The sequence below is a fragment of the Schistocerca cancellata genome, chromosome 9 (genome assembly GCF_023864275.1).
Source record: "Schistocerca cancellata isolate TAMUIC-IGC-003103 chromosome 9, iqSchCanc2.1, whole genome shotgun sequence".
In the NCBI taxonomy this organism is placed as follows: Eukaryota; Metazoa; Arthropoda; class Insecta; order Orthoptera; family Acrididae; genus Schistocerca; species Schistocerca cancellata.
In genome coordinates, this window is record NC_064634.1 from 456,972,586 (window position 1) to 456,987,134 (window position 14,549).

At 57.4% G+C, this 14,549-nt stretch overlaps 1 protein-coding gene across 1 annotated transcript in view; it reads left to right on the plus strand.

Annotated features, from left to right (window-relative positions):
• The window catches only part of LOC126101494 (proteoglycan 4-like), a 198,835-nt gene extending 187,907 nt beyond the window's left edge, over positions 1-10,928 (plus strand). Inside the window, exons 6-7 of the mRNA XM_049912140.1 lie at positions 9,450-10,160; positions 10,903-10,928. Of these exons, the coding sequence (XP_049768097.1) occupies positions 9,450-10,160; positions 10,903-10,928 (737 nt within the window). The remainder of the gene's footprint in view (positions 1-9,449; positions 10,161-10,902) is intronic.
• Positions 10,929-14,549: the final 3,621 nt, after the last annotated feature.

The window sequence follows — 14,549 nt, forward strand, 5'->3', positions numbered from 1 at the left end:
ATCCGCAAGCTGCCATTCCAGCGCCTAGTGCGCGAGATCGCCCAGGACTTCAAGACCGACCTGCGCTTCCAGAGCTCCGCGGTCATGGCCCTGCAGGAGGCCAGCGAGGCCTACCTCGTCGGCCTCTTCGAAGACACCAACCTGTGCGCAATCCACGCCAAGCGCGTCACCATCATGCCCAAGGACATCCAGCTCGCGCGCCGCATCCGCGGCGAGCGCGCCTAAACACCGCGCCAGCCGCTGGGCACCGCCCACGCACGCAAACAAACAAAACGGCCCTTTTAAGGGCCACTAACATCACTCCGTCGCGAGCAAACTTTGTCGGTCGCCTCTCGCCCCACAACCAGAGAACCAAAGACAAAACACCGCTTCCACTTCCCGTCCGTCCGCCACAGCCGCTCTCCTCTGCCAGCTTGCTGGCGCGCGCAACAATCAATCAACATCATCCCTCCCCGGCGCGGCGCTCAAAGCGCACAACACCCATCGGCCGACGCCGTCAACCACACGGGTGGCTGGCCGGCCGCCGCTTCGTTTCGAAACAAACAAACAAACAAAACAAAAACCCGCACCAACGGCCAGCCAGGCACGCAGGCTCGTCCAACGCCACCGACCCTTTCCACATCTCAACGTCCCCCGCCCCCGTTGCAAGAACACACACACAACCAAGACAAGACACATCCGAGGAGAAGGCAGGCAAACAGACAGACAAACCAAAGTATTCAAACAACATGACACAAACCAACCGTCGGCCGGCCGCGACCAAAAACGGCGACAAGCAACCGCTACCGCCGCCCGCACCCGCCACCGACCCCCCGCAATCCAACCACCACGGCACGCAAACAGTATCCACACACGGGCATACAGAAACGCCAGACGGCACAACCACACCGCAACACGACAATCAAAACCTTCCCGACGTGCTTTGATGGCCCTGAGAAGGGCCGTTTTGGGCCGCGCGTCTCTTGCGCGCCACTAGACGACGGGGACGGGGGGTGGGGACGACGGAGTCAACCGCCAACCCTTCCTTTCCTTTCCCATTCCTTTCTTCTTCTCCTCTACTTCTTCTTCTTGGGCGACGCCTTCGCCTTAGACGGCGTCGTCGCCTTCTTCGGGCGCGGCGCCTTCGGCTTCTTCGTCGGAACCTTGGCGGCCTTCTTCGCCTTCGACGGCGACTTGGCCTTGGCCGGCTTGGCAGCAGCCGCCTTCTTCGCACCGGCGGGAGCGGCCGACGCCGCAGACGCCTTCTTGGCGGCGCCCGCCTTCCGACCAGTCGCCGCCTTCACGCCACCAGCCTTCTTTGCGCCGGCCGCACGGGCACCCTTCTTCTCCTTGCTGGCCGGAGCGGCGCGCTTCTTCTTGGCACCGCCAGCACGAGCCTTGCCGCCCTCAGCCGCCCCGCCGCCGGCGCCGGCAAGCTTGAAAGAGCCGGACGCGCCCTTCCCCTTCGTCTGCACCAGCTCGCCCGCCACCACGGCCGACTTGAGGTACTTCTTGATAAACGGCGCCAGCTTCTCCGCGTCCAGCTTGTAGTGCGCGGCAATGTACTTCTTGATCGCCTGCAGCGACGATCCGCCGCGCTCCTTCAGACTCTTGATGGCGGCCGTCACCATCTCAGAGGTGCGCGGGTGCGCAGGCTTGGCGCGCGGCTTCTTCGCAGACGACGCAGACTTTGCCTTCTTCGTAGGCCGGTGGCGGCGGGTGCCGCAGCAGTCTCGTTCGTAGCCGCCTGATCTGCCATTTCGACGACGCGCGTTAACACACAACACAGCGAGCAGCGAGAGCGAGAAGAGACACGCAGCGAGCGGAGCGCACAGCAGAGGAATAGCCGCCTCGCGCCACAGGCCCAGCCAGTGTCGCGGGCGGGCGCGGACGGCCGAGAGAGCGGCCGCCACTCTGCGCGCCGCCGCGCCGCGCCTCCCGCGCTTGCTACCGCCCAACGTCCGACAGCCTGTGCGGAGCAGCCCCACACCTGCGCCACAACCACCCGCGCCTTTCAAACCACCGAGGATGGGGCTACACACAGCCACACCACAGTCGCCAACCAGTCGCCACGGCAGCGCCGCAAACCACGGCCAAACTGCAGCCACCGCGCGCTACAGCCTGGGTCGGCCCGCCGAGAATCGCCGCCCACGCCCAAATGCCGCCCCCACAGCCCCAGCCGGCGACCGGCCACAATGGCCAAACCTTCGGCAAAGGCCCCACACCGTCGCCGCGGCAGCCCGGCCAGCGCGGCCGGCGCCACAGCCACACAAGAGGAGGCGTGCGGCGATGACGGCCGTGCAAACGCACCTCCGCCGCCCCATCGCCCTCCCACCGTTTCCCGATCGGCCCGCAGCCGTCGGGCCACGTCCTCCTCCTCTCGCCCGCCAACATTCACAGCCCTTTCGTTCGTTTCCCAACAATTTCAATTGTGCCCGCCGCAAAAAACGGGCGCCGCCTGCAAAGCAACATGCTCCGCCGGAGCGCCCCTCGCCGCTTACGAGCCAACCCCTCGCCCGAGGCAAACCGAAATCCGCAACTACAGACCAACCCAATCTGCCGTCAGCACACACGACAGCCAACATCACGCGTTACGAGTTAGACATTAGGTTCACACGTCTCGGTTAGGTTCGGTGGACGTGGGTTGGGTTAAGGGCACTTGGGTTAGGTTAAGCATTCAAAACACACGTCAGGCGTCAGAGGTTAGGTTAGGTTACGTTACATTAAGGTTAGGTTAGGTTAGGTTAGGTTAGGGGCACTTGGGTTAGGTTAAGGGTCGGTGTTAGGTTAAGCGTCAAACTTAGGTTAAGCATTCAAACCACACGTCGGGCGTCCGAGGTTAGGTTAGGTTAGGTTAGGTTAGGTTAAGGCCACTTGGGTTAGGTTAAGCCTCAAACTTAGGTTAAGCATTCAAACACACGTCGGGCGTCAGGTGGCCGCAGCAGCCGCACCTACCTACCCACCCACCCACCCACCCACCTCACGGCCGGACAGCTTGGCTTACTTGGCGCTGAGGCTGACCTCACCGCACCTCACCTCACGCTACGCAACGCTACACAGGTTCGGTTCGCTCAGCTTAGGCTTAGAGCTTAAGCGCCGAGGTCGGATTACGTTGGTTCACCTTCGGGCGCCACACTTTGGGTGTAAAGGTCGCGTCGGGTCGTCGGCACGCCGCAAAAACAAAAACAAAAGCGAAGCCACAGACAACGCCGACAAACGGGCAGCACGACCACGACCAGATACCGAGACACACGGACCACCCACCGGCCAAAGGGCACCAAACAACAAACCAGAGCACCACGTGTCGACCAGAGCAACCCGCCGCTCACGCGACGTGGCTGGCACCGAAGGGCCGCCGCAACTGCGCTTTCCGCGCCGGGCCGGATGCACGTGCGGCAACACCACCACCGCACACAGCCGCTGTTCAACATCAACCAACAACACGCCGCGGTCGCAGCCTCAACGCCAGCACACGTTTGCACCACCATTCACACGCACCGCACAAACAGCTGTCGCCGACAACACAAACACACCGCAACGACGCCGCCGCCGCCGCCGCCGCCGCCTCTACTTGTGCCGGCCACCCACCCCACCGACGGCGCACCTGTCGCCAGCCGGCAGTCGGCAGTCGGCAGTCGGCAGTCGGCAGTCGGCACGGGAAACGCACACCGCCACTTCGCTCGCGCGCACGCCACCAACCAGTCGTCGTCTCCAAAAACAACAAACAAACATAGGGCAGGCAACAAATCGCCTCGCACGAACCGTCCACAAAACTATCAAAGCACAGCCTCTGGCTAACGGCCACGACGCAGCGGCACGCTGCTCCTTTCCCCGCCCCACTCCATTCACAAAGTCACGCGACACCTTTCCGCCACTACGCGCAGCCGCACCCGACGCCCGTGGCAACGACACAACTACTGCACTATCCACCGTACACACAGCCAGCCAGCCAGCCAGCCAGCCAGCCAGCCAGCCAGCCAGCCAGCCAGCCAGCCAAAAGCACACCAACGACCCAAACACGCACGTGCAACGGCACGCCCCAAACCAGTCAACGTCGACAACCACACGCACGGCTGGAAACAGGCGTCCTTCCACGTTGCCATCAAGCTACACACAAGACACAAGGAACCAACAACAGCACGCCTGCCCGCCCGCCCCACTCTCACGCCGCAAAAAGCACACCGAAACCGCCAAACGCACATTCCCATCGCACTGACACCGACCGGCTCGCTACCACCACACCTCTCGGCAGCCGTTTCGCAGACATGACACGGCGCGACATGACATCACGACCAACTCTCCTTTCCCCGACGCCTTCGGCCGGAGCACAACGCCGCCAATTCGCCACACAGTCGACAAGCGCCCGCCCTCCCTGCACGACGCCGCGCAGCAAACGCGCCCGCAAACACATACCTCTCCTCTCTCTCGGCCGCCCGACGCGCCAACCGCCACACCGCCAGCCACTCGCAATTGTGCACTGCCGCCAGCCACACGTCCAACACGCCGCGCCGCCTCCGGCCACCCGCCAGGGGGCGCTCACGTCCGCGACAACAGCGCGGCCCGCCGGGCCAAACCGAACCGAGCCGCCCGCCGCTGCTCTGCACATCTTCCTGCGCGCATCAACAAAACGAGGCAAGCGAGCACACCCCGTCACAACGCCACATCACGCAAATGCCGTGCCGACCTCTTGTGTCTACCGCCTAAATTGCACTCACCAGCCGCCCCTTCTTCTTCCTATCTATCTATCTGTGCGTCTGTGTCGGTCCGCGCGTGACGCCTCTCAACATCCGCCGTCGCCGTCCCCGTTTCCGCCCCAATGCCATCGTCGCGCCGCCGCCTCCTCCTCCTCCTCCGCCGCCCCTGTCCGGCCCGCACCACACCATACACCGCTGCTTGTCCCGGCCGTTGCCACCAAAGGCGCCTACCGCAAACGCGCCACGCCGCAGCCCCCGTGCGTGCATCTCCGTGCCGACGCTGCCTCTCTGCCCTCCCGCACGCACTCGACCGACCGACATGCACTGCGTCGACGGCCTCGACAACACAGTCTCTGGGCTCCGCACTGCGTGTTCCGGTACGCGCGCTCAAACACCTATGTACTCATTACCAGCGATGGCGAGGCACCACACAATCTCTGACCAGAGAGTTTCTTATCGTCGCTAGTCTGCGCCACACGACACTAGTGGCACGTAGCGGGTCGGCAGGAACAGTTGTCATCTCTATGTGGCGGGTCGGGAGAGGTCGTAGTCAGTCGACGACAGTATTAGCGAGTGGACGATTGTACTGAGCGGGCGGCGGCGTGCTCTTCTCGCGACTCTGGTCTCCGTTCGGGACGATGCATATTGTTATAAAAGGTAAGGTAATGAAGCTGCATTGCGCAAATCTAATAATGTATGTCAATTGTAACTATTTTCTTCACAACAAAATGCCCCAATAATACTTTGTTTCCAAAGTAACTTTTTTTTAAAGGTAAAACCATTCATTTCCATTTAAAGAATATTTCCTCCAACAATCAAAAAATTCAATGTGAGCCGGCATTCATTGCACGAAGCTGTGTACAGGTATCTACAGTTAAGAGCACATATAGATGCAGTTTGTTTCCTCTTTTGCCTTTTTTTTTCATTGACGTAACGATCTTTTGCTCTTTTTTTTTTTGTTTTTTATTCTGATTTGTACGTAGGCTGTTTGTTTACATTTTTTTTTATTGGTAATGCCACGTAGCGCTCTGTGTGAAAATCACTGCCTGTGCCGTGTGCAGTCAGTGGCCAGTTTGCATTGTTGTCATATGAACCTGCTATAGCTGGATGTGAACAGCGCGTACCGTTGCGCAGTTAGGGGTGAGCCGCCAGCACTGGTGCATGTGAGGAGAGATATGGCGGACTTTTCAAATTACATATATTATGACTTGTGATGATATTAAGGGTAAATACATTGTTTGTTGTTCTCTATTAAAATCTTTACTTTGCTAACTATCCCTATCAGTAGTTAGTGCCCTCCGTAGTTTGAATCTCTTATTTAGCTGGCAGTAGTGGTGCTCGCTGTATTGCCGTACTTCGAGTAATGACGATTTTTGTGAGGTAAGTGATTTCCGAAAGGTGTACTTTAATGTTACTCAGGGCCATTCTTTTGCAGGGATCTTTGATAGTCAGATTGCGTTGCGCTCAAAATATAGTGCGTCACTTTAAGCGCAGTTTTGTATACATTGTTGTTCAAAGGGGGACGTTTCAGAATACAGGGCCGAAGGTCAGCCAGCGCTGCCCTTACAACGTTTATCGGGTTTTCAATTATGTCTCTTGAGATGTTCATGGTTCATTATTTCCATTCATCATATTATCGCGCGTTTCCCATCAATCTTCGTTCGTTCATTTTCTAGGGACGTTAACAACATTCTGGCACATTTTTATCATCATTCACGCACTCACTTACTTACGACTATTTGTGCGGGGAGGTTACACTTGGGTCCATTTCCATTTACATTCAATGTTGATAGACCTTTTTTTTGTTGTTGTTTTGTTGCTGGCAGGTTACAAACGCCTCATTTTATGTTGGTTGCAGCGTTTTTCTCCTTCTTCTAGTGTTTTCCCCGCTCTCACCACCGCCCCCGCCCCTCCCGCATCCGTCGGTCTCACCACGTTCACTGACGGCCGCGTCTGCGGCTACACCACAACACAACAACGGCCCCCTCCCGGCAACCCATTCGTTTTCTCTTCTTTTGCACAAAAACAACGCCGCACGCGCCAGCCGAGCGCAGCGCAAGCCACCCACACCGCGCCCCTCCCCGTCTTTATAGCCCCCGCTTCTTGTTTTCTTCGTTTGCCCCCTCCCATCTCCCGAATGCCATGCCATGCCATGCCAGCAGCGTTACGCGTGCCCCTCCCCTGTCCACACACTACCGCGAAACGAACAGCCTTCCGGGCCACATGCAGGGCACGCCCACCGCCATTCCCGGACGCAATTCTCGAAACAACACACACACAAAATGAACGCACTATCCCCACTTCGCTTCTCTCTCTCTCTCTCTCTCTCTCTCTCTCTCTCTCTCTCTCTCTCTCTCTCTCTCTCTCGTCCCTTCCCTTTAACAAACCCCAGTTAACACACTTTCTCGACACCTTCATGTAGGGAGGGAGGGAGGGAGGGAGGGTGCGTGCGTGCGTTGTCTCGACCGTGACGGCAACCATCGACGATCCATTTCCCCCACTGGTAAAACATGTTCACTAACACCTACAGACATCATTCCGTACACACACAATGGCTTTGCACACGAACATAGACGGCACGGGCACTGTCGTACATTCTTCCTCAGAACCATCTCAACGAACGTTACATACACATCCGGGAAAGCAAAGCAAAGCAACGCAACGCACACAATTCAGCCGTCAAAGGTAACGTTCACCACGGCAGACACTTGCCGCCGCGCCGTTACACGCATTTCAGTGCGGCTACAATACACCTCCGACACGGGAACGTTCCGTTGCTCTACACCGCGTTTCTCCGTTTTGTTTGGTTTTTTTTTCTTTTTTCTCTCTCTCTCTACTTTTTTTTTTCCCCTCTGTCCTTTCCTCCACCATTCTCTCCTCACGTTCTGCCCAGACATTCGACCGATCACAGAGGTTCACCTTTCGGTAACCGTTCTCAGCGCGACGGTATGACGGGTGTTCAAGACGTACCGTTGCGTGATGCCGGTGTACCGCGCCGATCGACAGTTTCCCAGAGGCGACGGATCGGACCACATCACCGACACACACAAACACGTGTGCGCACATTCGCCAAAGCGACCGTCGTCTTCTAGCGTCGCGCTTACTGTACTGTACTGTACTGCACTGGACTGGACACGCGTGCATGCATCTTCAATGACGACGTCGGTGTGCGTGCGTCGTACGCACAAGCAGACACAGTCAGTCAGACACGACTATCGAAATCAGAGTCGGAGGGAAGGTACATCATCGTGCGTGTCGCCCGTACAATGCAATACACATTGGTGTCTCAATGCGCGTTCATTTAAACGTCACTCACACGCCTCCACGCTGCAGCATTTACAGACACATCTCACCCTAGCCATGTATGGCGTGCAAACCGACCCGAAAAAACGGCCGTCGTTACACACTGACATTCCCAACAATCGCGTTTCGTTTCCATCCGTCACGTAACTAACCGGCACCTCCATCCAAAGGACACATCACCGATCGCACTTCCCCCACCTCGCAGACAGGTAACACCAACGAGTTGTGCGCACGTGCCTCCATTCCACGTCACACCGTGGCCGTACCCCGCAACACGCGACGCGCCCCCATCAATCAAATTCATCGCATCGGCCACCCCACCCCGTCGCGTCGCAACCAAAGCGGTAGCTATTGCCGCCGTCCACCCACTCACACACAAAACAACAACAACAACAACAACAACAATTCCGCCCTTCCCGCAAAGGCCATTTGGTGGCCCTGAAAAGGGCCGTTTTTGCCGCTCTCGCAACGGAGGAGCCTTCTCTCCTTCCATTCCAGAGCCACCTCCTTACTTGGAGCTCGTGTACTTGGTCACCGCCTTCGTGCCCTCGCTCACGGCGTGCTTGGCCAGCTCGCCAGGCAGCAACAGCCGCACAGCGGTCTGGATCTCGCGGGACGTGATGGTCGAGCGCTTGTTGTAGTGCGCCAGGCGGGACGCCTCGGCCGCGATGCGCTCGAAAATGTCGTTCACGAAGCTGTTCATGATGCTCATCGCCTTCGACGAGATGCCCGTGTCAGGGTGCACCTGCTTCAGCACCTTGTAGATGTAGATGGCATAGCTCTCCTTCCTCTTGCGCTTCTTCTTCTTGTCGCCCTTCGAAATGTTCTTCTGAGCCTTGCCAGCCTTCTTGGCGGCCTTCCCGCTAGTCTTGGGCGGCATCTCAAACAAGAACGTGAACGTACGGCAGCAACACCAGTAGCAAGCGCTCCGCTCTAGTCAGCGTCTCCCCACACAGTGGCACCCAGCGCGCCCCGCCGCCGCACCTTTACCAGCTCGCCCCGTTGCGGCCGCCGACCAATGGGCCGCGAGCGCAACCGGCCGCCGCACCCGAGAGCATAAAGGACCCCCACCCCTGGCGGCGCCGCCCGGAGTTGCAAGAAGATTGCGGGGCGAGCAGCTGAATTGACGGCAGCTGTTGAGCAAATTGTCGTTGCGGGTTGTGAGCTGTGGGTTGGCGCGTCTTGGTGCGCGTCTTCTTGCTGCCGCGGTTCGCTTTTTCGGCCGGTTCGAGCACTTCGGCTGCGACAGGTACTCCTGCTGCCGCAGAGACTAGCTCTGCTCCCCCCCAAGAGTAGGGAAATTGCACGTCAGGGCCTGGTCAACGGCCAGATACCCGCGCGTGTTAGAACTGTTAGGGTCGGACTGTTCTGCCTGATACCTAACGGTGCCAACCGAAAGCAGACACCGACACCCCCTGGCAGCCATCCTTCCGAGTCTGGACATGGACACCCCGGTGAAACTCACGATTATAGAGAAAGAAAACTCCCCTGGCTGCTACGAGGTCAACAGGACGGACCTAACGGGCAGCCAGGGCGGGATGAGCCCTAGCTCGCGATTGCTGTTGCTCAACGCAATCGCGGGTCTCACCGGTAGGGACAGACGTAAATACGAGAAGAAGCTCGAAAGAGCGTGGAAAGAACCACCGATATTGCCCAAGGGTGACAGAACACCACCAAGTGCCCGCCTAATCAAGGCGAAGTCAAAGAAGTCACCGAAACGCAACAAAGTCAAACCAGGGTCACCGGTAAAGAAGCGAAAGACCACCTCGCGTAAAACCGTCGCTGCGCGGCGGCCGGAAGTGGCGGACGCGGCCGGGTCGGCCGCGCCTGAGCCGACCGCGCCTGCCAACACAAAGGCCGACCGGGCCACGTGCAGCGGCGGCCAGCAGGGCCAGGTAGCAGCGGAACAAAGCGCCTGCGCTGTGACGGCTAGCGCGCCCCCCGAGGCGGCCGGGCGGCTGCGCCCCGAGGTGAATGCGCAAAAGCACGAAGCCGCGGAGGCGAGTGCGCGCGGGCGGCGGAAGGAAACCGATACCGCCGGCGCGGGCTCGCCACCGCGGGGGAATGCCGGAGCGGAGGAACCTCGGAGCGTTGCTGAGGTGTGCGCTGAGGGGAGCGAGCGATGCGGAAGCAGCGCAGAGATCGCCACGCAGGAAATTGACGACGAGGGATTCCAGCTGGCACGTAAAACCGCCAGACGATCCCCCGTCTTAGACACACCAGCCCCAATACACACCGCCAACAGATTCGACGCGGTGGGAGAATCTGCGCAAAATGCGCCGCCAGAAGCAGATGACACTGAGGGAAACGAACAACACAAATCCCTCAGAATCCCGCCCATAGTCGTGCAATTCGACAATGACTATAAAGCACTGTACGATGTCATCACGAACACGGTAGGGCAAGGCAGATTCACCGCCAAAACAACTGGCGGTGACAAAGTTAAGATCACCCTTAGAAACGTCGACGACTACAAGGCAGTGAGGAAGGTGCTAGAGGAGCGGAAACTTCATTTCTACACCTTCCCACTAGCAGCGAGAAGGCCGATTAGACTGGTGTTCCGCGGTGTACCACATACCACCGACACTGCGGACATCAAACAGTTCCTTCAGGAGGAAGGTTTCGAGGTTAGTTCGGTGGTGTTGACGCGACCGAACCGACCCTGGCCCCTTCATACGGTCACCCTCCCAGACTCTGCCCAAAACCGAAAGATCTGGGAGGTCAAAAGGATACTGGCGCTAACGGTCACTCCCGAGAAGCTCAAAAAGAGATCGGGACCAGGCCGCTGCTATAACTGCCAGGCCCTAGGACACATCGCGCGAGACTGCACGATGCCAGTGGTGTGCGTCAGATGCACCGAACACCACACTTACGAACAGTGCAAACTGCCAAGGGGGGAGGGAAAAGAAAAGTGCGCCAATTGCAGGGGAGCGCACCCAGCCAGCTACTTAGGATGTCCTGAGTACAGAGCTGCAAGGGACAGGCAGAGGGGCAAAGCTATCAATAAAACCCCGAATCACAATAGGAGCATGCCAGCACCCAAGCCACCCCCCCCACCACCCCAGAGAAGACACCAGGACACAGTAAGAACACAGGTCTTCGCATCTACCAAATATTCCCATGCACTTACCGGTGACCCACCCGACCCGCCGAACCACCTACCACCACCACCACACACCAGTAATCAGGTTCCTCAAGCTGACGGAAGTCCTAGGGAAGTCAGTCCACCACGCCATCCACAAACCAGTCCGCGAGAAGCAGTCGAGTCTGCTGCAATCCAGCAACTCGCGTCGTCCATCCGACTGCTACAGGCACAGATGACCCAGCTAGTGGGCATTCTAGCAACACTGACGCAGCTCCCCGCCGACCTCAGATCGGCAGCACAGCAGTCGCCTGTAGCAGCGACAGCCACAGGAAAAATTGTCCCCCACCATGGATAGGAGACCTAATATACAAGGTCTCAAAATATGCGCGTTTAACGCAGACAACCTTACTCGCCAACCCACGGAGTTTAGAGAATTCATACAGGAAGAAAAAGTTGACATATGCCTAGTGGGAGAAACATTCCTCAAACCAGGACTAAGAGTTCCTGTACCAAACTACATTTGTTACAGAAACGACCGACCCACTCACGGAGGCGGGGTAGCGGTATATGTCAAAAAAGGTATCAGACATCATCAAATATACCCCCCCAATACAGCAGAAATAGAAACAGCGGCAATCGAAGTGGCTACAGTAACTGGCCCCCTAACAGTCGTTGCAGTGTATCGCCCCCCTTCCCAAAGACTAGAAGAGGACGACATAGCTGCACTAAGTCGCATTAGAGGCAAACTACTAATAGCAGGGGACCTAAATGCCAAGCACGCGGACTGGAACTCGAGACGCCGAAATCAAGCTGGTCAACAACTGCAACGACTCGCGCGCACACACCAGTTACAAATATGGGGCCCAGAGGAACCGACACACTTCCCAAAGAACGGAGGAAGACCGGACGTCCTCGACATAGCCATCACAAAGAATCTGGTGGGCTTTGTATCCGCGACATCGGTAAACAGAATGTCGTCGGACCACAATCCCGTGATTTTCGAGGTCGACATGGGAGAATGGCTCTCTATCCCACAACGGCATGCGACATACAAGCGCATCAATAAGGAGCAATTCAGCAATGCAGTAGCAGCTGAACTTGCCCAGACCCCGCCTCCAACTGCAGAGACAGCAGAACAGGCACTAGACGACCTCACAAGAGCGATCCTACAAGCTGCTGAGGGAGCCACACCGCCTCCTGCGGGGCCCCCCCGCTCCAGGCAACTCCCCCCGCACTTGCTTGCGCAAATACGGCACAAAAACAGGATCGCCAAAGAGTGGAAGCTCACCAGAAATAGGGATACACGGAGGCTACTCAATAGGCTACAGAGAGAGCTGAAAGCCGATCTCAATGAGTACCGCAACCAACAATGGTCGGCAAGGCTCTCAGCTCTCAAACTAGACGACAATAGTTTATGGCAAGCCACCAAACAGTACACAAAAAGACGCGCAAGAATGCCACCACTCCATGGCGAACGCGGACTGCAGTTCAGCCCCATTGACAAGGCTAACGCACTAGCCGACGTGTTCGAAAAACAGTTCAGACCAGCAGAAGTACAGGACAGAGAACACGTCGCAACAGTCCGCAGAGAACTGGCCGTGTTCCTGGAAGCAGACGACGAAGATGACTACACGCCACTCTTCAGTACTGAAGATGTGGCGCGCTGCATCAAGTCCCTGCCCACCAGGAAAACCCCGGGTCACGACCAGGTCACAAATGAATTGCTGAAACTCCTCCCGCCCCTGGCAATCACCCACCTGACCGATATTGTTAATGAACTGACGCGATCACAAAAATTCCCGGCGCAGTGGAAGCATGCAGAAGTCATTGCGATCGCGAAACCAGGAAAAGACCCGGTGTTCCCGCAACATTACAGACCAATTAGTCTACTGCCTACCCTCAGTAAACTTTATGAGCGCCTCCTACTAACCCCCATACAGGACTACATCACAAGAGAGCAGATCCTGCCGAAATTCCAGTTCGGATTTAGGCAAAGACACTCCGCCCCCCAGCAAATCATGAGGGTGGTTGAAGCAGCCACGGACAGCTTCAACCGAAAGGGCTACTGCGGGCTTGTCTTATTAGACGTAGCAAAAGCCTTTGACTCAGTCTGGCACACCGGTATACTACACAAGATGTACACCCTAGGCTTCCCCGGAAAGATCGTCAAAATCGTTAAAAACTATCTCTCCGGTAGGACTTTCTCAGTCAAGATCGATGGATCCCTGTCGACCAGGAGAAGAATCGGTGCAGGCGTGCCCCAGGGCTCAGTCCTGGGACCCGTCCTCTACAGTGTCTACACTGCTGACATCCCTACGACTCAGCATGTACACACTGCTCAATACGCAGACGACACTGCATTCTTCTCCTGCTCGACAAACAGGAACCTGGTTACAAGGCGTCTGCAAACCGCCCTAAACAGGACGGAAAACTGGGCTAAGCAGTGGCGAATCTCAATAAACTCTGAGAAGACACAAGCCATGCTGCTCACCAGACGCTATGGGAAACGCCGACCCCCAAGAAGACCATACCAACTGCTGCGATTGCAGGGGCAGAATCTGCCATGGAGAAATTCTGCGAGGTACCTCGGTGTCACACTTGACAGACGCCTGACATGGAAGTGCCACATAGAGGAGCTTCGCAGAAAGGCTCACGCCAGGATGCAGATTCTGTACCCTGTCTTGAACAGCAGCAGTTCCCTCGACCCCACAACAGGAGTAGCGATCTATCGAAGTCTAATTCGACCGATACTGGAATATGCGTGCCCTGTATGGGGCTACGCAGCCAGATCGACGATAGATCGCTTACAAAAGACTCAAAATAGAGCGTTAAGACGAGCCTTACACGTCCCCAGGCGCTTCCCCGCGGCAGACCTGCATGAAGCCGCAGACATAGAGCCAATCACCACACGATTCCGCGCCCTGGCAGAAGTGTTTTACGCCAAGGCGCGGAACTCAGATAACGACCTAATCAACACCCTTGGGCAATACGAACCCCATAGGGAGAAATATAAAAGACCCAAGTCGCTACTCCTGCAGTAGCGCAAAAAGAACAACCAAAGAAAACCTCTCAACAAAACAGCAAACAACAAAAGCGCAGTTACAAAAACCACGCAAAAGAAAAGAGGAGGAAATGTCCGAAGGAGACAACAACCTCCACCAACACCCCCTCTATTGGGTAGAGGACCAAAAGAGAGCAGAGGAGAGGGCGGCGCCGCCACTCCGCTGCTCGACTCGCTGCGGCTCGCACCGTCCTTCGTCTCGTCTCGTTTTCACACCACAGCCCATCGCCATGTCCGGACGCGGAAAGGGAGGCAAAGTCAAGGGCAAGTCAAAGTCCCGCTCCAGCAGGGCCGGGCTCCAGTTCCCGGTCGGCAGAATCCACCGCCTCCTGCGCAAGGGAAACTACGCCGAGCGCGTCGGCGCCGGGGCGCCCGTCTACCTCGCCGCCGTCATGGAGTACCTCGCGGCTGAGGTGCTCGAGCTGGC